At 43.5% G+C, this 26,264-nt stretch overlaps 1 protein-coding gene across 1 annotated transcript; it reads right to left on the bottom strand.

The window, feature by feature from the left end:
- Positions 1-3,034: 3,034 nt before the first annotated feature.
- Positions 3,035-16,124, bottom strand: DUSP5 (dual specificity phosphatase 5). The gene is made up of 4 exons (XM_068257995.1): positions 15,721-16,124; positions 10,292-10,428; positions 6,554-6,773; positions 3,035-4,692 (listed from the first exon to the last, which is right to left on the bottom strand). Exons 1-4 carry the CDS (start codon positions 16,079-16,081, stop codon positions 4,295-4,297), a joined length of 1,116 nt encoding a protein of 371 aa, XP_068114096.1. The 5' UTR covers positions 16,082-16,124; the 3' UTR covers positions 3,035-4,294.
- Positions 16,125-26,264: the final 10,140 nt, after the last annotated feature.

Consider the following 26,264-nt stretch of genomic DNA (forward strand, 5'->3'; position numbering starts at 1 on the left):
CCCTCCGAAACGGAACATGAGGGGCCCTCGTGTGCTGGCACCGTGTCACGGGTTATATGTCCGCCACTGGGTTAATTAGCAGCCGACAAGAACTGCTAGGGATCATGGGATGTGTAGTCCTTTGTCTCAAAAGTCAGTAATGACCTTTTCCTGCTGCTACGGTAAAAAGTGGTAAAAAGCTGAATCTGATCACTAAAGATGGTCAATATGATGCTCACCTTACACCCCCCTCCAGGCCCCCCCCCTCCCCATGTGTAAATTGTATGCTGCCTATTTGGGAGGTCACCACATCCTATTTGCCATAAAATAGATCCTGCACTTCCTGGTGATTTTTACTGGCCCAATTTTTTATGCTGCCAATTTCAAGCTGCATCCAATTTGCATAAATTTGCATGTAAGCCAGAATTTTCTAGGAACTCAGTGACCATCTCGGATGATCAGTGATTACCTAGACATTTGGATTATGTAAATTATGATTAATCAGCCGCTGGCATTTGTATGGGCAGAAACAAACTTGCAGATGAGTAATTTGACATTGAGTTTGCCAAATTCCAGTTACTAAATCAGATAAGTCCTCTGCAAATTTCACTCCTGTAGAACTGGACTTTCCATATATGGAGAAGTTTTTATTTAAAGTGAATCTGAAGCCAGATAAAAAATAAATACTCGTCTAAGGAGAGGGAAGGCTCTGGGTACAATAGAGCCTCCTTCCCGTCCTCTCGTGGTCTTGTCATTCCTGCTCTGGCTCCGAACACTAAGAAGCCAGCGCAGGAGACTTGGGCACAGCCGGCGCCACCATAAGTCGTAATAGGTATTACGGCTATAGCAGCAGAGTGCAACTTCGGCGCCATTAGAAGACGGAGCTGAAGTTACATTTAACACACTAATTCGGCTTCCAGCAATAGCTGGAAGCCGAATTAAATAATTCCCCACTATCCATGGCGGCCTGGAGGGGGAATAGTAAGTAACACGGCCCGGACTTGTGCAGAAGCAGGATCAGCCATATACCGGCTGTATCCTGCACCCAAGTCTCCCGCGCCGATTCTTCTCGTATGCCTCTGGCTCCCCCGGTAGCAGACTGCTCTCTGCTGCTGTGGAGGAGGGGGGGGGCGCGGAGGATACATCGCTGGAATCCATAGGAAGGCGAGTAGCTCTGACGTAATTGTTACAAAGGGGGAGCGGAGACATGGGGGGGGGGGCATGGACAGAGGACAGGATGGGGACTGGAGTGGAGGACCACACGGGGGGCAGAAGACATGGACATGCACAGGAGGGAGCACAGGGACTGGAGGACCACACACGGGGGGGGGGGGGGGGTGAAGGGGACACGGAAACACACACAGGGGGACAGGAGTGGCCACCACAAGGGGACTGGAGGACCACACACACACACAGGACAGGAGAACCACACAGGGTGGCTGGAAGGGATGACACACACAGGAGGACAGGAAGGGTCACATAGGCCTCAATTCACTAAGCTTTATCAAACACTTTATCAAATATTTGATAATTTACCTCTTGGGTAAAATCTAATTTTGAATTCACTAAGGTGTTATATATTTATCTAGTGTTTTATCAATAAAACGGTCAATACATCTATAACACCTTAGTGAATTCAAAATTAGATTTTACCCATGAGATAAATCAAACGTTTGATAAAGCATTTGATAAAGCTCCGTGAATTGAGGCCATAGTGGACACAGGAAGACAATGGGGGAGAACATGTACAAGACGATCCTGGAACATGGACGCACCAGGTTTAGTATATACTGTATACATTTTTTCCCCTCTAAACCTAGGTGTGTTTTATATGCTGAAAAATACGGTAATATATAACACACACACACACACTACCTGGTGCATACATGGTGAAGGGTCATGTTGTGGATTATGCCTCCTTTCTACCTACATTTATGTAATGGGTAGGATGGAGGCACTTAACATTAGAGGTGCCTTCACTCTATACCCTATGCTATCAAGGTATTTTGTATTGACCTGAGGAAGCGGGCCATGACCTGTGAAACACGTTGTCAGATTAATTTATTTTTTTAATTCAAAAAGCAAACACCTTTTTTCCAGTTGAACTGGTGTCTATATATTCTGGAGAGGTAAGCAATTAGAAAAAAAAAAGAAAAAACCCCATAAGTTCTTTATGTAGTAGTTTCCGCTGCTGGTTTGTGTGATATTCGATTACATGCAAATTTCCACAGCTTCCCAGAAACAAAAACAGCAACAGAATCGTGTTAAATAAAAAAAACATTTATTGGCACAGTGAAGGACAGGCCCTCAAAATAAGAAAGTACACAGACAAGGAATAGAAGTTATTGCATTGTACCCTGTAATATGCCAACATAAGCAACAACTCAAATCCTCTACAGTAGCAATATGAACTTCTTTATTGCTGAAATCAGTTCAGTTCTTCCAGCAGCCAGAAGGTTAAAGTAAACATTCCAGTGTTAACCAATGACAGCCATGGAATCGAGTGTTAAAGTGGCCACAGGCACATTTGATTGTCCAATAGGATTCTGGCTCCAGTAGTCTAAAAGTAACACTTAATCAGTGACCCAGCAAATAACACTATTACATAAATCAACATGCTCACACACTGTCCTTTGAATAAGTCAGAGGTCATTAAAGCTGTTCATCAAATAGCCAAAATCCTGCATTTGGGTTTTCAGATCTCTAACAGGGGTGCTCAACCTTTGTAGAATTTCCTGCATGTAAAGAAAAAAAAACTTCCCTCCTGAGTTTCCTGGCAGCTGCATTGTTCATGGCCAGCTAAAGCAAACAGGAGGGTGCCTTGTCCAATATACATATATATGCAGGTCACCTTTAGGGCCTGATCCCACTAACCCAGTTGTATCTGCTTTTCAGCAACACCTCAACTTTACAGATGCTAAAAAGCAGACAGGTCTGAGTCAAGCAAAAAAGTTTGGTTGAGCCCAAAGGACAGACATGTGTCAGCCTCTTAATATACTTCAGATCCCAGAAAACATGGGTCATTCTATACACTATGGTTAGAATTATTTTACCACCCCCCCCCCCCCCCCCCCCCAAAAAAAAACCTTCCTATGTATGGCCACTTTAAGACTGTCGAAATTCCATTAGGCCCTTTAAATATTGCTTATCATAACAAGATAAAAAAAAAAAATAGTGCAGTGTTCATATACATTTGGAAAGGTGTCCAATGTCAAACCTTGCCGGGCCTACCCTAATATGTTAAAGTTAAAAAAAACAAAAAACACTTGGATTGTTGAAGTGAGATGGGTGTTTTAGTAGCCTGAATGCCCCAGAATACAGGACCTAGGGGGCTAAAGTCAGGAGGATCAGCATGGTAGTCAGGCAGATACAAGGAGGAATTTCAGCAATGGCATTTGTACTCTGACAAAAATCTATGCCTCATTTGTGCCATACTGGTTAATTGCAGAATAAGCTACACCACAAGTTTAAATGAATGTTAAAAGTCGCTGATTCTGTGCAAGGCATTAGTGGCTCATCCCATTAAGCAGCTCACAGCAGTCTGGGAAAGTGCCCAAGGAAAAGGAGAGTCAGGGAGGGGCAAGGGCCTCCACCTACTTCACACGGCAGGGCTGGCAGAAGACACCCAACGCAATATATTCACTTGTGGAAAGTCCTCAGTGTTACACTGACACCTGCAGTGTATAAGGACATGCGTCTTACCAGTCACCCCTACAAGACACACTCTGGAATCAAAAATCACTTATTGCTGCACAGACCTGTCATGTGTGGGGCCAGGTACATACTTCCTGTTCCCAGGTCAAGGGTCTTGTGCTGCCCCCTCCCCTCATCTGAAGAGTCCATCTTACATAGGTACGAACAGTAAGGTATATGATCAACACATAGCAGTTACACTTATGAGTGATGTTTAGATCTGGAGCAGTGCATGAAGGACCATATGAAGGATCACAGGGGGAGACAATCAAGCTTGATATGGACCTACTATTGGCAGATGGACGCACCTGGCGACCTCGCTACCTTAGGCCATGGCCACTGTGGCCTAGCATGTGTAGCTTGTGCTTGAACAATCCTCAGTATTGGTAACATATTCCATAACCTCAGTGAAAGAAGAGTTATACAAGAACACACAGAATGTCTACCTAGAGAGATTTAAATACAGCAGGAACTGTCCAAGTCTGTAAACATAATCCAACATTTTGGAACGTAGACTGTAAAGTCATTAAAGCAACTCAAATAGCGGCTCACGGACCGTCCATGGAATGGTGACCCCAGTTTGCCATATTGCACTTTAAAAAGTTTGCATTCACAGTTCGTGTTAGGAAGAGGTTGCCGTGATGGGACTGAGTTTCAGTTGGTGCACAGGAGACCTAAGAGGGACTGGGGCCAGGACTGAAGCCGGAAACGTGAAGCAAGACCCCTCGAAGTGCTGCCCAATGTTCACATCCTCAGCGAAGAAGGATACAGAGTCCCTTTTGCAAGACATGATGGGCACACTGGGTTTGGAAGCAAAGATTTCAGACTCGTAGTGAAGGAGCTGGCCCATAAAGCTGAAGTTGGGGGATATAAGGCTGCGGCGTTGCTTGATGTACTCGAAGGCCTCCTCCAGGTGGAGTCGCTTGGTCTTCATGAGGTATGCCATACATATGGTGGGCGATCTGGAGATGCCAGCCTCGCAGTGAACCAGGACTTTTCCTCCTGAGTGTCTCACAGTATCTGCATTTAAAAAGGAATGAAAATAGAGATTAATATGAGAGGAATGGTTTTACTTAATGCTAAAATGGCACAAGTATAAATGCATAGGACCACAACTCTAATTGTAAACATATGTGTTATATGTGTATAGGTGGTCTTAATATATGAAGGGCACCTAAAACAGCTTCAACAATGTAGCCCAATTTTGCCTTGACAGTGTATATCAGTGAAAAGCAGCCTGCAGTTACCATCAGGAGACTTTGCCTAGGGTATGTATTGTCTCACAGGAGCATTGTGGGAAAGTAAAGTCACTTGTAAAATGTTTACTAAAGGAGAACACAAGCACAACAGACAGGCATAAGGAAAACTGAAGCAAAATAGCAAACTTACCCAGAGCAAGTCTGGTTCAAAAGTTGTATCTGACTGGTTGCTTTAGGAAGCTGCACAACTTTTACTCTAGTCTATTCTCAAGAAAAGGTTGTTTCTGCAATTGCTTTACAAGTTTGGTAGGAGTTCAGACGCAGATGGTACTTTAGTCAATTACCTCTATAAAGCCCACAAGTGTGGTCTAGTTGACATTTTTTCAAGGTCACTCAGAGTTATCTTTACCACTTCCCTGAGAACAAAAGGTTACTACTAAGGCCAAGGAAAAGTGTTCGAAGATCACATAGAACTGGCAATCACCGGGTTTGTTGGCCCTGATGAGCATTGTCCTTTTAGGAGGCACTATGGAAATTAATGGCTACTGAAAACAAGCTGACCACACTGGACTGGTAGTTCCTGTAATTACAGGGCTGTCTCCTTTTGAAGCATCCTCTGATGGTCTCAAATAACCAAAGACTTTAGTGGTTCAACCTCTGGGATGATGGCTGTAAAAATGCTCAGACCTCTGAACTAATTTTGAAGGCACTATCCATTAGGCAGTAAAGAGTAAATTCTTCATGCCTTTCATGTGTAACCTAAAATTAACCTCAGACGGTTCCCCACTATGTCGGACAACTTCTGCAGCGCTTTTTGGAGCCATGTTATTTAACCTACATAATCTTCCGTAATTTTGTACTGTGCTTGTTCATGTCACCAAGCTCGAACTAAGGCAGGGTTTAAACTTTTCATAGCAAAAAAAAAAAAAAAAAAAAAAAAAAAAAAAAACAACAAAAAAAAACAACAAACAAAAACTTCTTTTTACATTAATGTGTGTTCCTATGCAAATTTTCATCTAATTAGGGGTGGTCAATGAGATGAAAATAATTGAGCTGATGCAGAATTATGTAAACTTTGTATGCAAATTTAGGGCTGGTTCACATGGGCGTTTAAGCGGCGTTTCAGACGCTGCGTTTTTTGGGATCTACCGCCATCCCCATTCAAGTGAATGGGAGCGTTTAGAGCTGGCTTTTGCAGGCTTTCATAAAAGCGTGGCGGTAGATCCCAGCGTTGCGTCTAGTCTCGAAAGCAACATGTTGCTTTCAGAGGCGGTAAACGCCAGGAAACAATAGCAGAGACCAGAACGGCTAGCCTTCAACGCTTCCCAAAAGCCTTCAAAAGCTTGCTTTTAAACGCTAGCATTTAAACGCTGGCGTTTGAACGCGGCGCCAAGCGAAAGCTCAGCAGACGACCGTGTGAACCAGCCCTTATGCAGCTAGAAAATGAACCAATCAAAATCTGCTGAGTTAAAATTCGATTGGCCCATATTCAAGCTGCATACATTTGCATAATGCTGCATCAACTCTAAATTCTTTGCATCGCACTGACCATCCCTAGTGCCAATGATCTCAGTACAAGGTACCTTCAGGCACCTTACTGTACTGGTTCTTGCTCCTGTTAGAGTTTATGTTCATGTTAGAAGAGTACAGTAGATTTACAGCAGTTTAGAGACTCTACTCACCAATAAAGTCTATGGCCTCTTGGAAGTGGCTGCTGATATCTGTAGTGTGATTGTCCTCTACAGGAATCCACTTGTAGTCATATTGGTCTTTGATACATTCAGCACTCTTCCTGGAGACGTTCAGTAAGGCGGTGATACGGAGGTTGGCGAGGAATTCACACTTAGAAGCATGGTAGGCGCTGCCAAGGTAAAGGAATGGAAGGATCTCAACAGGAGTGCCCTGAAAGGAACAAGAAAAAAAAAAAACACCATTAGACTTTTTGTCTGAAAACCCAACATTAATCTAAATTAAACAGCTATGACTACAACTGTACAATCACATTCCAAGATATGTGGCCGACCTAGATGTGTTGCTTATCAACAACGATCTAGCACAGCTTGCAGCTGAACATGCGGCACAAAACCTGCTGCTCAGCTTCCGTTCAATGAAGATACAGAGGTCCGAGCCAGCTCCACCACTGACATGTTCAGGTTAGTACCGGAATCCTCATTATTTCTCTTACAGCCACTTCCCTTTAACTAGCTGCAAGAAATGGATTAATGTGAACAACTGTCAGCTGTTATGACACAGATTAAGTGTGTTATCAAGACCCTGTGAGTAATATTCATAATGAAACAATGGTAATCTAAAAATGGAATGTTCTGCTTCATTTGTGATCTTTGGCTCCGTAACCTAGAATTATAAGCCGGTGAATCACATTAAGCCCACACAGACCACCCGCCGCTTGGCCCACGTCGATGAGGAAAGAGGCATTGAAACGCCCACACCGCTTCCTGCCCGAGAAGATAGTCTCCAGGTAAAAAGCTCAGGGCGGCTTGTCAAACAGACCTGACGAGCGGAGCCACGCTCTAGGCTCAGCAGCCATGGTCTTAAAAGCTGTGGCTTTGACAGGATGTGTACTTGACTTTGTGACCTTATCTGGAATACAAGATGGAAGCTGTCAGTTAACCTAATCCCTTAAAGAGAAACTCCGACCAAGAATTGAACTTTATCCCAATCAGTAGCTGATACCCACTTTTACATGAAAAATATAATGATTTTCACAAACAGACCATCAGGGGGCGCTGTATGACTGATTTTGTGCTGAAACCCCTCCCACAAGAGGCTCTGGTACCATACGGTACTCTGGGCAAACTGCCACAATGTAACAATGACACACACAGGAAATGGCTGTTTATAGCTGTCTGTTAAAGCCAGAACAGCTACATAATCTGCCCACAGTAACAATGTCACCATGTAATACATGTCAGAATGTGAATCTGGGAGAGGAAAGATTTTACAATGAGCAAACTCTGACTAAATCATGTATGCATAATTATTGTAAAAATTAAGCACCTTTTTATATTAAATTATTTTCACTGGAGTTCCTCTTTAAGCCCACTAAAGAGGCTACCGTTCCCAGTCTGTGCACTACACGGCTGACATTAAGCCAATAGGCGATTTTATCATGAATGAGATCATCCTGCTCTCTAAACATATAGACCCATTTTGATTTCCAGCCACATCATAGCTCAAAACCAATTTACTGGCAAACTTTATACAGTAGAATCTCTTTATAGTAAACCTCTGGATAAAGTAAACTCAGTCCTCAAGTTCCAGCAAATGCATCTGAATAAATATACAATGTATGACCAATTCTGATATAGTAAACTTCTGATATAGCAAACTCCTTTTCCTGGTCCCTTGGAGTTAACTATAAAAGGGATTCTACCATATTTATCACTGTGGTCTTTCTTTAAAAGGGAGGCTTAAAGCTCAAGTCCAAAATCCCTCCGATTAGTATTAAACCCTTAGCATAGTGGCATAGTGGTTAGCACATTCGCTTAGCAGCACTGGGTTCCCGGTTCAAATCTTCCCATATACGTTAACTGGATTAACCCTAAAAATTGTCCCTAGACTATGATGGACATATGATTATGGTAGGGATTAGATTGTGAGCCCCTCTGGGGGACAGTTAAGTGACAAGACTAACAGCATCCCTTAAAGCACAGGCAAAAGCAATATATATGTGCGGCAAAACGCTTGCGGGGAATAGTCTGCGTTTACTGTATACACCTGTTTAATCCCTGCCCATGACATGTATCTGATGTTACTGACACACTAGACCCAATTACTGCCCATCTAATCCATTACTTTCCTGTGTGGTCAAATTACCAATCAGACAAGATGTGTAGATAACAGATCAGGTGTTGGTAATCCTGTTACAGACAGATTCCTCCCCCCCCCCCCCCCCTAGGAATCAGGGAAATATGGTTAATAATGGAGAAGTGTGGGATGTATCAGCTCTTCAAAGGACACTGTAGGATAGGGCCACCACAGGTGACATAAGAAGCTGCTCTGTTTATTCTCAAAAGCTGGAGTTACATTTATAGAAGAAGGATTCCTAAATTCCATAGCAGTTTATAAAAATTAGAGAGAAGCACTGCAGAGCTGGCCATCTAGTAGTGCGCTGCAGACAGTCACAGCCGCATCTCTGTTGCCCACGGAACTTCCGCAGCCAGAGAGCCTTCAGGACAAATTGACCATAAATAATTAAGCGGCAGCATGATACAGGAAGAAGGTGGCTGAGCAATTATAACACTATAGATCGACGATATATAGGGGACAGGAGATGAGTCAAAAGCAATTTTCTGCTTTAAGCCATCTCCGCCACAAGCTCCAACACGGCAGATTGTTAACAGGAAGCAATAATACCTCTATTGATCTCCGGAAGCACGGCCTTCCACAACTCTATATCCCGCTAATGGACCAAAGCTTAACGGGAGGAAGCGCACTCACAAAGAGCTTAACCCTTGCATGGCCACTGCCCTCCCCATTTTATATACAAATAGGCAGGACTTTCAAACCAACTAAAAGGCAGGGTATATTGTACACAAGTGCCACACATCGACTATTACAGCTAGATTATACATTCTTTTAACCACCTGGGCGGTATGGACGAGCTCAGCTCGTCCATCACCGCCGGAGGCTGCCGCTCAGGCCCTGCTGGGCCGATTTGCGCCAAATAAAGAGCAGCACACGCAGCCGGCACTTTGCCAGCCGCGTGTGCTGCCCGATCGCCGCCGCTCTGCGGCGATTCGCCGCGAGCAGCGGCGAAAGAGGGTCCCCCTAGCCGCCTGAGCCCTGCGCAGCCGGAACAAAAAGTTCCGGCCAGCGCTAAGGGCTGGATCGGAGGCGTCTGACGTCAGGACGTCGGCTGACGTCCATGACGTCACTCCGCTCGTCGCTATGGCGACGGTGTAAGCAAAACAAGGAAGGCCGCTCATTGCGGCCTTCCTTGTTTATTCTGGGCGCCGGAGGCGATCGGAAGAACGCCTCCGGAGCGCCCTCTAGTGGGCTTTCATGCAGCCAACTTTCAGTTGGCTGCATGAAATAGTTTTTTTTTAATTTAAAAAAAACCCTCCCGCAGCCTCCCTGGCGATCTTATCAGAACGCCAGGGTGGTTAAAAGTTACACAATTGGACAAGATACATAATTGTTTTGTTTAGACTTTCTAATTGAAATGGTCAACAAATACAATACAAACAAGCATACAGTTCAGGAGTTTCTGGGTGAAGTCTGACTGGATTAGATTAGCCACATGCTTGTATCTGACTTGTGATTCAGGCACTACTGCAGCCAAAGGGCCACAAAATGCCAGCAACTGGCATTGTTTAATAAATAAGGCAGCCTCCCTTTCAGTTTAGGTGTGCTTTAATGACTGGGGCCTAAATAACATTTCTCAGATTGAGCCATACCTGATCGTAGTGGGGCTTGTGGAAGGAGGGAAGCTTATCACAGAGGATATTTTGATTGCTGTCGTTTTCTTCCTGAGACAGACTCTTCTGATCCACGCAGCATTCTGGGAACTCTGTGCGAAAGGACTCGTATCCCCCTGCAGGCAAAAATACAGGTTTGGTAAAGATTAATTTACTAACACTACAGAAGTCCTTCAAAATGGAACTGCAGTGTGGAAATCCTATATATAATATATATATATATATAAAATCCTGCAAAAAGTCTGTACAAAACAATTATTTTGATTTTGGCAAGTGTTACACCGTGGCGGTTTTACTTCCACTATTTTTTACGTGGGTTCTTTTTCAAAACTCCTGACTTAAGTCGCCATAACTCTGTTACAAGAATGGGATTGGGGGGGGGGGGGGGGGGGAGGAGGCTCTAACGGTTACTCCTGAGTTTCCTGTCAATTTAATTGCGTGTCCCACCAGGAATGCTTGTGTAGTACGTGACAGCACCCACCATTTTCTTAAAGTGGACCTGAACTGGCACAGGACTTAAGGAAAACATTACCAATCAGACAAGGAATGCTCCCTGTATGTATTTAGAGAGTTTAGCTTGTCCAATGCCTAGCACACAAATAACTATGCTGTGTTCCTTTTTTTCTTTCTCTGCCTGAAACAGTTAAATATCAGGTATGTAAGTGGCTGACTCAGTCCTGACTCAGATGAGGACTACAGTGTGACCCTCACTGATAAGAAATTCCCCTTTTTTTAACCTTTCTTGCTCTCAGAAGCCATTTTCTGCTAGGAAAGTGTTTTATAGTTGGAATTTCTTATCAGTGAGGGACACACTGTAGTCACTTCCTTTCTGAGTCAGGACCGAGTCAGCCACTTGCATACCTGATATTTAACTCTTTCAGGCAGAGAAAGAAAAAAAAAAAGGAACACAGCATAGTTATTTGTGTGCTAGGCACTGTACATACACGTCTATCATCATGTCACTTTGGGTCTCCTTTAAAGGTTATAATGATGTTGCTTCTCTTTTACAGCAGATCAGAAGTTCTGAACCATAATGGCTGCTAGTACTGTACTTGCTGTATAGCGGAAAGGTTATTAAAATAGTCCCACGTGCCAATTTATGTCCACCCAGTGTACTGACACCCTAATTCCAGGACATAGACGGTTATATAATGATTATTTAATACAGACAGGCTTATAATTAGAACAAGAAAACAAATCAAACTGATAATAAGATCAGGCTGTTTACAGACTGCTGCATTATCTGGGCGGCAACACATCAGCGCAATGCGATCCGTTTCCTGTGTACTGGTAATTATGCCTAGCTCAGGTTATTCCAGACTGTCCATCTGTCCTGCCTAATCCAGGCTCAGAGGATAAAGGATCTGCGGGGAGTCAATGAGAGGTGATTATCATTTGTACCTCCTGTGCTGGGGGCGGCAGGAAGGTAACCTAGGACAGGAGGAGGAGACCTGACTGCTGGTAATTGCAATTCATTGTCTGCCTTTACAGAGAGGAGTCAGGGTGATCAGCAGCTGAACCGCCTTGCCATTCAATTTGTCTGCTGTGCATATGGCCACTGTTAAAGCAGCACTCCGCCTCAAAAGTGAAAAGGTTACATGAAATACTTTGTGATGGGACAAGGATACCCAAACAACATCTACAAGTACATGAAACCTCCACACCTTTGTTCTAACAGAGCTTTGACTGCTAAACACCAAAATAGTCTGCTAAGTTAAATAGCCTCAGGTCCCTTTCCACTTGTGCGTTTTTTTTTCCGTGTGCAGAAAAACACATTGCAATGAAAGTCAATGGACCTGACCCCATAAAATGCAAACTTTCACATCCAAATGAACGCGTTGTGAGGCGTAGAACCACAAACAAAAAAACAAAACAAAAAGAAGACTTCAGAGGAAACCTCCATGAATCCCCCAACCTATCTATTGGTTACCCCTTAGCACACAGGATACTTGGTGCTCCAAGTTCACTGCCTCTGAGGCTCTGTGGCTACCTACAGAGGACAGTCTCCTTTTCAACAGCTAACAGCGCCCAATTGTTTGCATGCCATGGACCATCTCTATTGTAGAGGTATGGGGGATTTGTATCTATTGAGCGTAACAAGTGGTGTAAAATGTAACCAATTTAAAGGACAACCGAAGCGGGAGGGATTTGGAGGCTGCCATATTTATCTCCTTTTAAGCATTACCAGTTGCCTGGCTGTCCTGCTGATCCTCTGCCTCTAATACTTTTAGCCATAAACCCTGAACAAGCATATGCAGATCATGTGTTTCTGACATTATAGTTAGATCTGACAAGAGGAGCTGCATGCTTGTTTCTGGTGTGATTCTGACACTACTGCAGCCAAATAGATCAGCAGGGCTGCCAGGCAGTTGGTATTGTTTAAAAGGTAATCAATATGGAAGCTTCCATATTCTTCTCACTTTAGTTGTCCTTCAAGTTGGAGGACAACAAGATGTCTTTAATTTGACCTCAAAGGAACCCAAAAGCCGTTATATAGAAGAAAAAGACAAAAAAAAAACAAACAAACACTAAAGTGCTATTGCTGCTTTGTTTAAAAGAAAAAGGCATTTATATAAATTTTGCCTTTACCCCATTATTTAGTTACATTTATATTTACCATTAATTTTGCAAATTGTAGACATAGAATTGTACAATGTCTGAAAACACAGAGGGCTCCTAAACAGACAGATGCAAACCAGTAGCTGAGTTACTGATAAAGCCTAGGAGACAGCTCAATCAGCCAGACCACTTCCCCAAGCTTATCACCCTGCTGCTAGGCAATTTACATGACACTTTAGCACAATTTACATCCTAGATGGGACACACTGCAAGGACAACCAGCCCCCTCCCCCCCACCACCATCACGACCTGCCCATAACCTCCTGCTAAGAAGCCACATCCTGACCAGAGGAAGCTGCCTCCCCCCAGGGGGTGATGACTTTACAGCCCTATTAACAAGATGCTGTATTACTTCCCCCATTGTAGGTACAGCTGAAATCCACGTCCCACTGTGCACCATTAAGAGCACACAGGCCATGACAGCAAGACTGGGATGATTCAATTAAGAGTCTTCTTCCTGCCTCTGATGGGCTGTTATGCATCTATGACACATCCAGTTGAGGAGGGAGCTGGGGAAACAGCCACAAGCCCACTTCCTGCCTTACACGCCATAATCGCGTTTCCTCTCCTCATACCCCTAAAAGAAGCTTATTTATAGACAGCATTACCTTTTGGTGATCAGCATTTTTGTGCTTTTTTTTTTTTAATTTATTATCACCTATTCTGTCTTTTCTACATATTCAAGTGCTAGTTTTAAAGCAAAGAGTCCCAGACAGCCATTGGAAAGGATTAGCTTACTCTGGTAATTCTGAACCTCAAATCAAGTGACCAGGACTGAAAATGCAACTAAAATTCATGTCAATAGTTCCACTATTAGCAAGTTCCCATTCTTGACTAGCAAGGCTTGCTACAGAGAAAATAGAGTGTGTGAAGCAAAATATGAATTAAAGGGAATTAAAAAGTGAGAGATATAGAAGTCACCATTTTATTTACTTTTGAACAATGCAGATTGCCTGTCTGCTGATCTTTTGCCTCTAATCCTTTTAGCCATAGACCCTGAACAAGCATGCAGATCAGGTGCTCTGACTGAAGTCTGACTGGATTATATGTATGCTTATTTCATGTGTGCGATTCAGACACTACTTCAGGCAAAGAGATCAGCAAGACTGCCAGGCAACGGATATTGTTTAAAAGGAAATATGGAAGCCTCTCTTTAGGTTCCCTTTAAGAGAACCTATATCATACAATGGGTGAATTTACTAGTCGAGGTATGGATAAACGATAAAATGCCATAGGTTCTGAAGAGTATTTCTAAAATATTTGATGTACTGTGGATGCCACAAAGATCATACATGTATATATGACAGTGTCTGGATGTAGTTTTCTTTACATGTAAAAAGACAGAATTAGAACTAGGACTTTAATCTATTCCCTTTTTTTCACAGCGGTGACTCACTTTTGGAGAAGCTAAACATATAATAATACTATTATCTGTAAACCTTTCAGTTCTTTTTTCACATAGTAGTGACTCATTCTTACAAAGAGAAAAAAAAGCGACTGAAGCAATGTAGCTTGTACAATCCCTTAATACCAGGTTATCTTTTTAAAATGATTCTGGTACTATTGTCAGACTGATTTTAGTGTTTTCTAATCTTCGTACTAGTGACTCATGGTTGAGGAGACCGATGCATTTGCCTACCTATAAATGCAAACATTTAGTCTATAGATCATGTATTACAGTACAAGTGTCCATATTCAGATACACACAGATCCTTGGAATGTCCTGTATAAAAGGTTCTCACGAAGTGTGTTTGTTCTAGAGATGCCAGAATAACTAGTTCCTTTTTCTGCATCCTGTCAAGTTTGGATTTTATGACTAGTTTATGAATCGGATTTATATTAGTGTAGGTAATAGTGTGTAATTGTGTAGTCAGTGTCTCTCACTCACATAGCTCAATAGATATGTCTGTAGACAGACTTCGGGGTCTCCTCACCTCTGATGACACACAGGGCCATTGAATACATATACAAGTTGTCAGATGGCAGAATTGCCCCCACTGTAAACAAACCTCTATAGACTGACACAGATGCCAAGGCAGGGAAGCAAATGTAAAAACATATACTCTACATCACTAGGTTAGTTAGAACAACATTAGATTGTCACATACAATAGGCAATTTATCAACGATCCCAATATATACAGGAACAGAATATCTATCTATCTCCAGCATTTAACATCCACAAGTTGTAATGGCAGTCATCTGGTTTGCATATTATACAGCTTTAGGTAGGCTGGCACAATATATAGAGGGTCTCAATCAAGGGGGGGGGGGGGGGGGGTGTACTGTACCCATATAGACAGCAGGAAAGCTTATTGAGTATGCTGATATATCGGGGTACTCAACTCTCAGAAAGCAGATGTTGGGGGGGGGGGGCGTCTTATACAGTATATATGGTGGTATGCAGAGGATCCTATCGGTCAGGATCAGAGGGGCAGCAGACTGGCATGTACAGTATATCAGTGGTATATAGGAGTGTAGAAGGATGTTAGAGGTAGGCAGCCAGTGCATATGTTGGTATGCAGGGGGTCTCCCGTCAGGAAGGTGACCACAGGGTAGCAGACTGGCATGTACAGTATAGAGGTGTGAATCAGGCAGCCAGTACATATGTTGGGGTCTCGCCTTTAGGAAGCAGATCGGGGGGGGCGATACGCAGCAGGTTTATACAGTAAATATTATATATGTTGGTAGGCAGGGGTTCTCACCTCTGAGGAAGCAGATCCAGGGGGCGATACGCGGCAAGCTTATACAGTAAATATTATATATATGTTGGTAGGCACCGGTTCTCACCTCTGAGGAAGCAGATCCGGGGGGCTGCAGGCAGACCGCTCAGTGTAGAAATAGCGATATAAACCGGGCTATCCTTCTTCAGTTTCTGCCACCTCTGGCTCCGCTCGTCCAGCACCACTACCAGCGATATGTGTCCGTCCCGCAGGCGGCAGCGGGCGCTCTCATCGGGCACCAGGTGCTGCAGCGGGGTGGCCGCGCCTCGGGCATGCCGGCGGAGCAGCACGGAGTTCAGACACACGTTGAGAGAGCCGCGCACACTGGAAGCGGTGAACGGCAGATAGGGGCGGCAGTCCAGTACCAGGCAGCGCGGGCTCCGGAGCAGCCTCTGCAGCCGCCGGCTCTCTATAGAGGTGACCTTCATAGTTCTATTAATGCTTCCACTACGACCCAACACACGGGACTTCCGCTCCGGGGATCCCGCAGCAGAGCTTATATCATTCGGGACGCCCGTCCGTGACGTCAATGCCCAAATATGGAGAGTGACGCGTTCCATTCATAGAACGCTGACAGTCTCCGCCCTCCCCGGAGAGTTCCCCGCCTCCCGCTAGAGGGAGATGTGAGGCTGCAGAGATTCATCGTAACCCGTTCACTGGCAGGTATTGTGGTCCTCTATGCAGCTCCATCAAACGGGATCCTAATCTATTCTCTATCACAGGGGGTCCTCCCATTCATTCCCTGTCATGGGGCCCTGTCTTCACTTGTTTATGTATATTCCTTTCCATATCCAGACATGGGCTCCTATATACAGTAGGTTGTATATTACAAGTATACAAGTAATACATACTGTCTCCTCACCAACTTCCCTTCATTCCTTATTAATACAAAATCCAATTCCTGTATAGCAGGGGTCCCCAACCTTTTTGAGCCCGGAGCCCACTATCCCGACCAAAATTTTCTCCGGGGCCCCCCTGGGGGCGGGGAGGGGTGAGTGGGCATGGCTAGTGTCGGTGGAGGCAGCCCCCCTTTTTTCCCAGATTCCACAGTATAGCAAGTACAGTTTCCACAGTATAGCCAGTATAGTTACCCCAGTATAGCAAGTACAGTTACCCCCATATAGCAAGTACAGTTAGCCTATTATAGCAAGTACAGTTACCACAGTATAGCCAGTATAGTTACCACAGTATAGCAAGTACGTTTACCACAGTATAGCAAGTACAGTTAGCCTAGTATAGCAAGTATAGTTACCCCAGTATAGCAAGTACAGTTAGCCTAGTATAGCAAGTAAAGTACAGTTAGCCTAGTATAGCAAGTATAGCTACCCCAGTATAGCAAGTACAGTTAGCCCAGTATAGCAAGTACAGTTAGCCCAGTATAGCAAGTACAGTTAGCCCAGTATAGCCAGTATAGCAAGTATAGTTAGCCCAGTATAGCCAGTAGTTAGGCCAGAATAGCAAGTATAGTTAGCCCAGTATAGCAAGTATAGTTAGCCCAGTATACCTAGTACAGTTACCCCAGTGTAGCAAGTACAGTTACCCCAGTATAGCAAGTACAGTTACCCCAGTATAGCAAGTACAGTTACCCCAGTATAGCAAGTACAGTTACCACAGTATAGCCAGTATAGTTACCCCAGTATAGCAAGTACAGTTACCACAGTATAGCAAGTACATTTACCACAGTATAGCAAGTACAGTTAGCCTAGTATAGCAAGTATAGTTACCCCAGTATAGCAAGTACAGTTAGCCTAGTATAGCAAGTATAGTTACCCCAGTATAGCAAGTACAGTTAGCCTAGTATAGCAAGTATAGCTACCCCAGTATAGCAAGTACAGTTACCCCAGTATAGCAAGTACAGTTAGCCCAGTATAGCAAGTACAGTTAGCCCAGTATAGCAAGTATAGTTAGCCCAGTATAGCCAGTATAGTTAGCCCAGTATAGCCAGTAGTTACCCCAGTATAGCCAGTATAGCAAGTATAGTTAGCCCAGTATAGCCAGTAGTTAGCCCAGTATAGCCAGTAGTTAGGCCAGAATAGCAAGTATAGTTAGCCCAGTATAGCAAGTATAGTTAGCCCAGTATAGCAAGTATAGTTAGCCCAGTATCACTGCCCCAGTGTCGCCAGTACAGTTAGCCCAGTGTAGCCTCTCCTCTCCTCCCCCGCGCGGCCCCCGCTCCTGTTACCTTACGAGCGGGCAGTCGCTTCCTTATGTTCCCCATAGCTCCTCTCCTCTTGCAGCACCTCGTATTACAGCAGCGCTTCCCGCGCGGCTGCTGTAAGGAAGGGTAGGAAATAGGGCAGCGGCTTCCTGTAGCGGCGATCGCCGTTACCATGGGAACGCTGCCCCGCCTCCTTCCCTCCTTACAGCAGTCTCACAGCAAGCGCTGCTGTAATACGAGATGCGAGAGGGGCTATGGGGAATATAAGGAAGAAAGCGGCCGCCCGCTCATAAGGTATCAGGAACGGCGGCCGCTGGGGGGAGAGGGAGAAAGGCCAGATCCGCCGCGGCCCCCCAGAAATCTGCTCGCGGCCCCCAGGTTGGGGACCTCTGCTGTATAGTCCCTAGTTCATCCCCTATCATAGTGGATACCTCCAGAGATCCCATTCATGCCCTGTCACAGGGGACCCTCTCTTATACTTATACTCCTGTCATAGTCCTTCACCACTGTTCCTTATTTACATTCCCTAGTTATACATGTATGGCCCCCATCAGTACATACATTTGAATACGGCGCTGGTAGACTTGGGCGCAGGATCCAGCTGTTAAATGGCTGGTCCTGCTTCTGCACAAGTCCGGGGCGTTTTAATTACTATTCCCCCTCCAGGCCGACATGGATAGTGGGGGAATGAAATAATTCGGCTTCCAGCGATTGCTGGAGGCCGAATTATTGTGTTTTTTAAACAACTTCGGCTCCGTCTTCTGACGGAGCCGACCTTCCTCACTGAGCGCCGCTATAGACTGATTCCTATTACAGTCTATGGCGGCGCTGGCTGCGCCCAAAGCTAGCAGCGCTGAAAAGCACTGCTCCGCCATCAGTTGCCTATTACAGGTAGCCCTTGCTATCCCCTCATTGTTGATCCTCCTTATTGTTACATCACCTGCCCCACAGTCATTCACTATTATAGGGATAATCTCCAATCACATAACTACAAATCCTGCAGCCCCCAGCAAAACTTTGATGGGGCCCTCCAATGGTCACACCCTTTGTGGCCATCATATTCTTCACACACACAAGTGTAGCCACATAAACACCTGATCTGAAAGGGTGGACCCCTTTGTTTAAAAAAGCGGTCCAACACCCAGCATTACAACTTTGCTTTAAAAGATTGCTTACAGCTTAGAAACTATTATGCCGGATTTTTTTAAAAGCAGAAATTCACTGAATGGGTTAAAAATGACATTTTAGTTTTGGATTTAGATAGAAATCCACTGAGGTTTAGTTACAAATGTATCTTTGTTTGGAATGCAAATAGACCTCTGAAAAGCCTGTCTGGGAAGCCCTCTGTGCTCTCTCACAGAGTTGTTTGTTTATTTACATTGTAAATAGATACATTTGTATCTAAACCTCAGCACAGAGGAGGATTTCTAGCTAAATGCAACACTAAAATGTCATGTTTAATCCATTCAGTGAATTTCTGCAAAAAAAAATAAAAAATAAAAAAATCTGGCATAATAGTTGCTAAGCTGTAAGCAATCTTTTAAAGAAGTTGAAATGCTGGGTGTTAGACCACTTTTTAAGGAAGGGGAAGTTAGTAGTGGGAGGGACCCCCTTTCAGCTCTGGGCCCATCTGTGCTACAAGAACTTGCCCCCCCCCTTTTTTTTCCTTCCTTACCATAATCTACCATAATTATACAGTTGCAACAACATATTTGCCAACATGTTCCATGCAAACCGCCTCCCAGATAACATAATTAGGCAACATATCACCTAAAACAACATATTTTGTCAGCTCGTTCCCACAAATAACATAAGTAGGCATACGCAAGTGTCCCCAAGCAAAATTAGGCAGTGTGCTCTCAAATAATGATTAGGCAGTGTTTTCCCCAAAACATAATTAAAGAGGACCTGTACTGTCTGATTTGTACAATAAAAAAACCTACCAATCGAGTCACTGTGATCTCTTGGATCCCTTTTTTTGCAGTTTCCGCAGCTCCCCGCCGCGATAATGGCTTTTAATCGCCAGTTTTAGGCAGTGTCTACAAACAAAAAACATGGCCGCTAACCAGGAAGTGGTGTGTGTGTGTGTGTGTGTGTGTGTGTGTGTGTGTGTGTGTGTGTGTATGTAGTGGGGTGCGAAAGTTTGGGCAACCTTGTTAATCGTCATGATATTCCTGTATAAATCGTTGGTTGTTATGATAAAAATGTCAGTTGAATATATCAAATAGGAGATACACACAGTGATATTTGAGAAATTAAATTAAGTTTATTGGATTTACAGAAAGTGTGCAATAATTATTTAAACAAAATTAGACAGGTGCATACATTTGGGCACTGTTGTCATTTTATTGATTCCAAAACCTTTAGAACTAATTATTGGAACTCAAATCGGCTTGGTAAGCTCAGTGACCCCTGACCTACATACACGGGTGAATCCAATTATGAGAAACAGTATTTAAAGTGAACCTCCGGACTAAAAATCGACTCAGCAGCACTGAAAAGGCTTGGTGTTTCTTTAACAGTTTCACAGCATCAGAACTTTGTTTCTCTTATACAAGCCTCATTTTTAGCTGCACAGAAGAAAACTGCCCGGGCTTTTTTCCCCTGATGCTGTGCAAAGCATGATGGGATTTCTGATGTTGTTGCTCTCGTTCTGCTGTTTTGGTGCAAATTTTTTTTTTTACATTTTGAATCTGACATTTGAAGCCTAGTGTGTGCAGCTGGGAGGGGTGATCAGGACAAAGGACAGTTGGAACTGTGTCTCCTGCTTCTTGTCACCTCCTTTCAACCAAAAAGATGGCTGCCCCCATGACAAAGATGGCAGCCCCCATGAATCACAAACATTTGCCTGTTCTTTTAAAACAGGGTGGGTAAAAAATTATATTACCCATCTATTCTAATTAACATAACTAATGTAATTTAATGACAGTATGTTTATTTAGGCTGAAGTTCCCCTTTAAGGGGGTCAATTGTAAGTTTCTTTCCTCTTTCAATTTTCTCTGAAGAGTAGCAACATGAGGGTCTGAAAACAACTCTCACATGACCTGAAGACAAAGATTGTTCACCATCATAGTTTAGTGGAAGGATACAGAAAGCTGTCTCAGAGATTTCAGCTGTCTGTTTCCACAGTTAGGAACATATTGAGGAAATGGAAGACCACAGGCTCAGTTCAAGTTAAGGCTCAAAGTGGCAGACCAAAAAAAATCTCGGATAAACAGAAGTGAAGAATGGTGAGAACAGTCAGAGTCAACCCACAGACCAGCACCAAAGACCTACAACATCATCTTGCTGCAGATAGAGTGACTGTGCATCATTCAACCATTCAGCGCACTTTACACAAGGAGATGCTGTATGCGAGAGTGATGCAGAGGAAGCCTTTTCTCTACCCACATCACAAACAGAGCAGCATGAGGTATGCTAAAGCAGATTTGGACAAGCCAGCTGCATTTTGGAATAAGGTGATGTGGACTGATGAAACTAAAATTGGGTTATTTGGTTATAACAAGGGGCGTTATGCATAGAGGAAAAACAACACAGCATTCCAAGAAAAACACCTGCTACCTACAGTAAAATATGGCGGTAGTTCCATCATGCTGTGGGGCTGTGTGGCTAGTGCAGGGATTGGGAATCTTGTCAAAGTTAAGGAAGCATGGATTCTACTCAGTATCAGCAGATTCTGGAGACCAATGTCCAGGAATCAGTGACAGAGCTGAAGCTGCGCCAGGGCTGTATCTTTCAACAAGACAACGACCCTAAACACTGCTCAAAATCCACTAAGCCATTCATGCATAGGAACAAGTACAACATTCTGTAATGGCCATCTCATTCCCCAGACCTGAATATAATTGAAACTTTGTGGTGTGAGTTAAAGAGAGCTGTCCATGCTCGGAAGCCATCAAACCTGAATGAACTAGAGATGTTTTGTAAAGAGGAATGGTCCAAAATACCTTCAACCAGAATCCAGACTCTCATTGAAACCTACAAGAAGCTTTTAGAGGCTGTAATTTCTGCAAAAGGAGGACCTACTAAATATTGATTTCATTTATTTTTTGTGGTGCCAAAATTTATGCACCTGCCTAATTTTGTTTAAACAATTATTACACACTTTCTGTAAATTCAATAAACTTCATTTCACTTCTCAAATATCACTGTGCATGTCTGCTATATGATATATTTAACTCTGACATTTATTTTTTATTGCAACAACCAATGATTTATACAGGAAAATCATGACAATTGACAAGGGTGCCCAAACTTTCGCATCCCAATGTGTGTATATATATATATATATATATATATATATATATATATATATATATATATACACCCACACACAGACACACACTAATATGACTAATATGTGCGTATGTATGTGTGTCTGTGTGTATGTTGTAGTATAGTACAAGATTTTATTACATAGTGAATTATCTGCACTACAGTCTGGGATTCTCACAGTTTCTTAGCATGTGGCAGGCAGCTCCCTCCCCTCTCAGCCTCACAAACTGCATCACAGACAAGCTGAAACTTGGAGCAGAGACGCTGTCTGTGAGGAATAAACAAAGCACACAGGAGTGAGCATGGAGGGGGCGTGCATAACTTCTCCCTATCACAGGAGAGGCAGCCCGTTCCTCCCTGGATTGACAAAGCTTGACAAAGAAAAGAAGATTAGATATATTACAGAGACAGTGCAACTAAAAAAGGCTGCAGTAATCCAGACCACATTAGAACAGATATAGGAACTTACAGGATAGAAGAAATAATGCTGAACATTTTGTTACAGTCTCTTTAGGCTGTTTACCCCAAATATAATTAGGCACCCTTTATTAGTCCTGTGCTTAAAAGAAGTATCAGCAGCACCGCTAAAGTGAAAAAGATAGCTCTTTTATTTGTGCAATAAAATCACATAGCAAAGATAAAGATGAAGGCAACTACAGCCCGCTGTTTCGAAGCGACATGCTTCTTCTTCAAGTTGCAACCTCATAATGAGCTTGCAACTTGAAGAAGAAGCATGTCGCTTCGAAACAGCGGGCTGTAGTTTCCTTCAGCTTTATCTTTGCTATGTGATTTTATTGCACAAATAAAAGAGCTATCTTTTTCACTTTAGCGGTGGTGCGGATACTTCTTTTTTGCTATTTTTGAACTTGATGAGCAACAAGTTCTGATCAGCTATAGCACGCTCGTCTCCAATTAGAGTGCTGGGTCAAACAACTTGTTAGTCCTGTGCTTGTAATAATCAATTCTATAGATGCTTTGAATGGTAGTAATCATTAACCAGCTGTTCCCCATCCCCTTCTTGCACCTCTGACACTGTGGTTGTCCTTGGAAGGTTTTGGTGCGCCGTATCAATTGTTATGTATAGAGTGCTTGGGGGTCCCACTGTAAAACTTGCATTGGGGCCCACAGCTCCTTAGCCAAGCCACTGCACTCTCTACCCTGCTGCTGCTCATATTAGGGACACACGCGATCTCTGGCTGCTATAATATACAACTCATTGTATCACAGGCCACCTATACCTGCGCTCTGTGAGGGCTGTACATTTTGTCTGTACATATAAAATGTACACTCACTGAGTGCACGTTACATGTCTCCCAACGTACATTGCATTTCTGGCGTACTTTGCATTCTAATTTCATGTAAATATTATACAGCTTGAATTTGGACCAATAAAAATGAACAGGAAGTGATTCCAATTTGTCCAGTTTCAAGTTGCATATCATTCAGGCTTTATTCACAGTGGGACGTTGCAGAGCTGCGTTATAAATTCCTATAACGCAGTTTACCGCACTGCAATGCTAATCCTATGGGACGTTCACAGTGCGACGTTAGGGTCGCATTGTAACGTGTAGTGTTATGGTAACGCACTGCTTGCAGTTGTACAGGGCCGGATTTACCATAAGACACTGTAGGCACGTGCCTACAGGCGCCTGATGATGGATGGGTGGCTCACTCCGCTTCCTGAGTGCCTCTCTATCCCTACTTCTCTATGCAGAGTCCTGATGAGAGTTTACATGAGGGATTACTCACCCTGCTCTTGGCATTCCACTAACAAAAGCTCCCTTCAGTCTCCTTTAGCTACTTAATACTGAGGTTCCACTAGCTACCTAACACTTGAGGGCACCGCTAGCTACTTAATATTGAGGGTACTTAAGGCTACCTAATACTAAGGGACACCTGTAGCTACCTGTGATGGAAAGGGAAGTAAGGGAGAAGTGACAGCCAGCATACTTGCGGTGCAGTTTGGCAGGGGTTTGTAGGTTCATGGAGTGTGACGTCTAAGGTGCCAAGACATCTGTGCCTATAGGCTCCTTTGAGGTAAATCCGGGCCTGCAGTTGTAGCACACAGTACCAGGTACAGGAAAGCATACTTTTCATTGCCTGTATGCTTTACTGTGCTTACTGTATGCAACGGTACACACAGTCTTAATGTGCGGTACCACCTTTTTTGTGTTGTGTTGTAATGCTGGGTTGTGACTTTAACGTCGCATTACAACGCAACGTCCCACTGTGAATGAGGCCTTACATTAAATATAAATGCAAGGAGAAATTATTTGCATCTTATTGATCATCCCTATTCGCATGTATGCCTTCTGTGGGCTTGATTCACAAAGCGGTGCTAACTGTTAGCACGCCTGTGAAAACCTCCTTAGCACGTCTAAATAAGCTTTTCGCGCGCAAAACTTTATGCGCGAAAAACTTTACGCGCGCACCGCACAGAGCACAGGGCGCTCCGCATGAAGTGCCCATTAAAGCCTATGGGACTTAGCGCGCGCATAGGACTTTGTGCGTGTAAAACTTTGCGCACGGTACTTAGTGCGCGATCTGATTGAGAAAACCGGTGCTAACCTACTTAGCACCCTGGTTAGCGTGCCTAAAGACTTTAGACGTGCTAAGTAGGTTAGCACCACATAGTGAATCAAGCCCAATGTGTAACTAATACCAGTTTTTTGTTTTAGTTTTATGACAATTAGAAACTGGGATTATTGCAAACCACTGGTCGCAATCCTAACTTTCCAAGGTTATCCTACTGCTCAAAACCACCAATCAAATAACAGTATTCATTTTAAAGCACAAGGGTCAGCCATACTATCCCAGGAAAAAAATTACACATATATAAGTAGATAAATTGTTCCACTTACATATTATATATGTATTGTACTATCTACATTTTGATTTCAATGAGATTTGTATAGTAAATAAAGAAAAAACTGTTTCAGGCATTTTCCATCTTTACTGCCTCTGTCTGCAGCTGGATATGTCATTTTCTCCTTTACACTTTTTTTCTCCTCAGCTTGAAATGGTATATGTATTGTCAGCCGCCCTCCCCACTGAGCTCTGTATTAAAAACTACACTGTTATATCTAGCTTGCTTTGTAAACACATGTGAGCACAGCACAAATCGTATTTTGGCAGCTTCTGCAGAGGGGTAAGGTGTATTTCCTTTCTCAGCCTCCTGTTACACTGAACTGCCCTCAGCCAAACAGTGAGGAGCAGGAATGGGGGGGGGGGGGGAGGGTTTACAACAAGGTTCCCTCTCCCAGCAATGTACCAGAAAGGAGCCAGGCTGACTGAGATAAAATTAATTACAGAAGACACATTTATGATTATATTGGAATGCTAGCAATGCAGGGTCATGATGTAGACTAGTTAATAAACACAGAGCGATGGGTAATTGGAATTTGACTTTATGTCTGCCACTGAAAAACGACAGCCCCAGTTTGATTGGCTCTTTTTAAACAATGCATAGGTCTGTAGGCCCTTTTGTTTTTTGACGTACAGAATGACGCAGTTTTTTTTTTCCTTTTTTGTATAAACATTTACGCAAGGAAAGGCTTCTTTATTGTGGCAAATGGAATCCGAACCCAGGTTTTCCTAAAACTACAACAGAAGAGCGGTCTGAGTCATCGTGACAGCAGCCCGAACAGGAGAAGGCGATTACGCTTCATTTTCCTACAACACGTCTGTTATGGTGGTATAATGATTATATAGCGTGACATCACCAGCAAAGCGATATGGAGCCTGCTTACCCATTGACCCACTTTAATGAGCCAACTGGAGGGAACCATGGCGTTGGTGAGATAGCAGCAGAGTAGCAGCAATTATTTTTTTTTAAATGATCAGAATTATTCATGGACTCCATTTATACAAGAAAAACAAAACACCAGATTTGCCCAGCATTGGGACCTGATTTACTAGTCCCTGGCTGATAATCATCAAAGATTACGAGTGATCCAACGAATATGGCCTCGACAGGTAGTTAAAAATCTCATTCCTCTGTAGCCATGGCAACAGTACAGCATTCGGAATACCAATCACTCACTTTGACGCACAAAATATCCCCTAATTCCCAGTTTCCTGCATTAGCGAATCCTTAGCATTGCTTGCTATGTAATTCTATGCACAGAGGGAGATAGTGCTTGCTTGGCAGTTTATTTCCCACAATGCAACAGGGTTCA

The sequence above is a fragment of the Hyperolius riggenbachi genome, chromosome 10, assembly GCF_040937935.1.
Source record: "Hyperolius riggenbachi isolate aHypRig1 chromosome 10, aHypRig1.pri, whole genome shotgun sequence".
NCBI lineage: Eukaryota > Metazoa > Chordata > Amphibia > Anura > Hyperoliidae > Hyperolius > Hyperolius riggenbachi.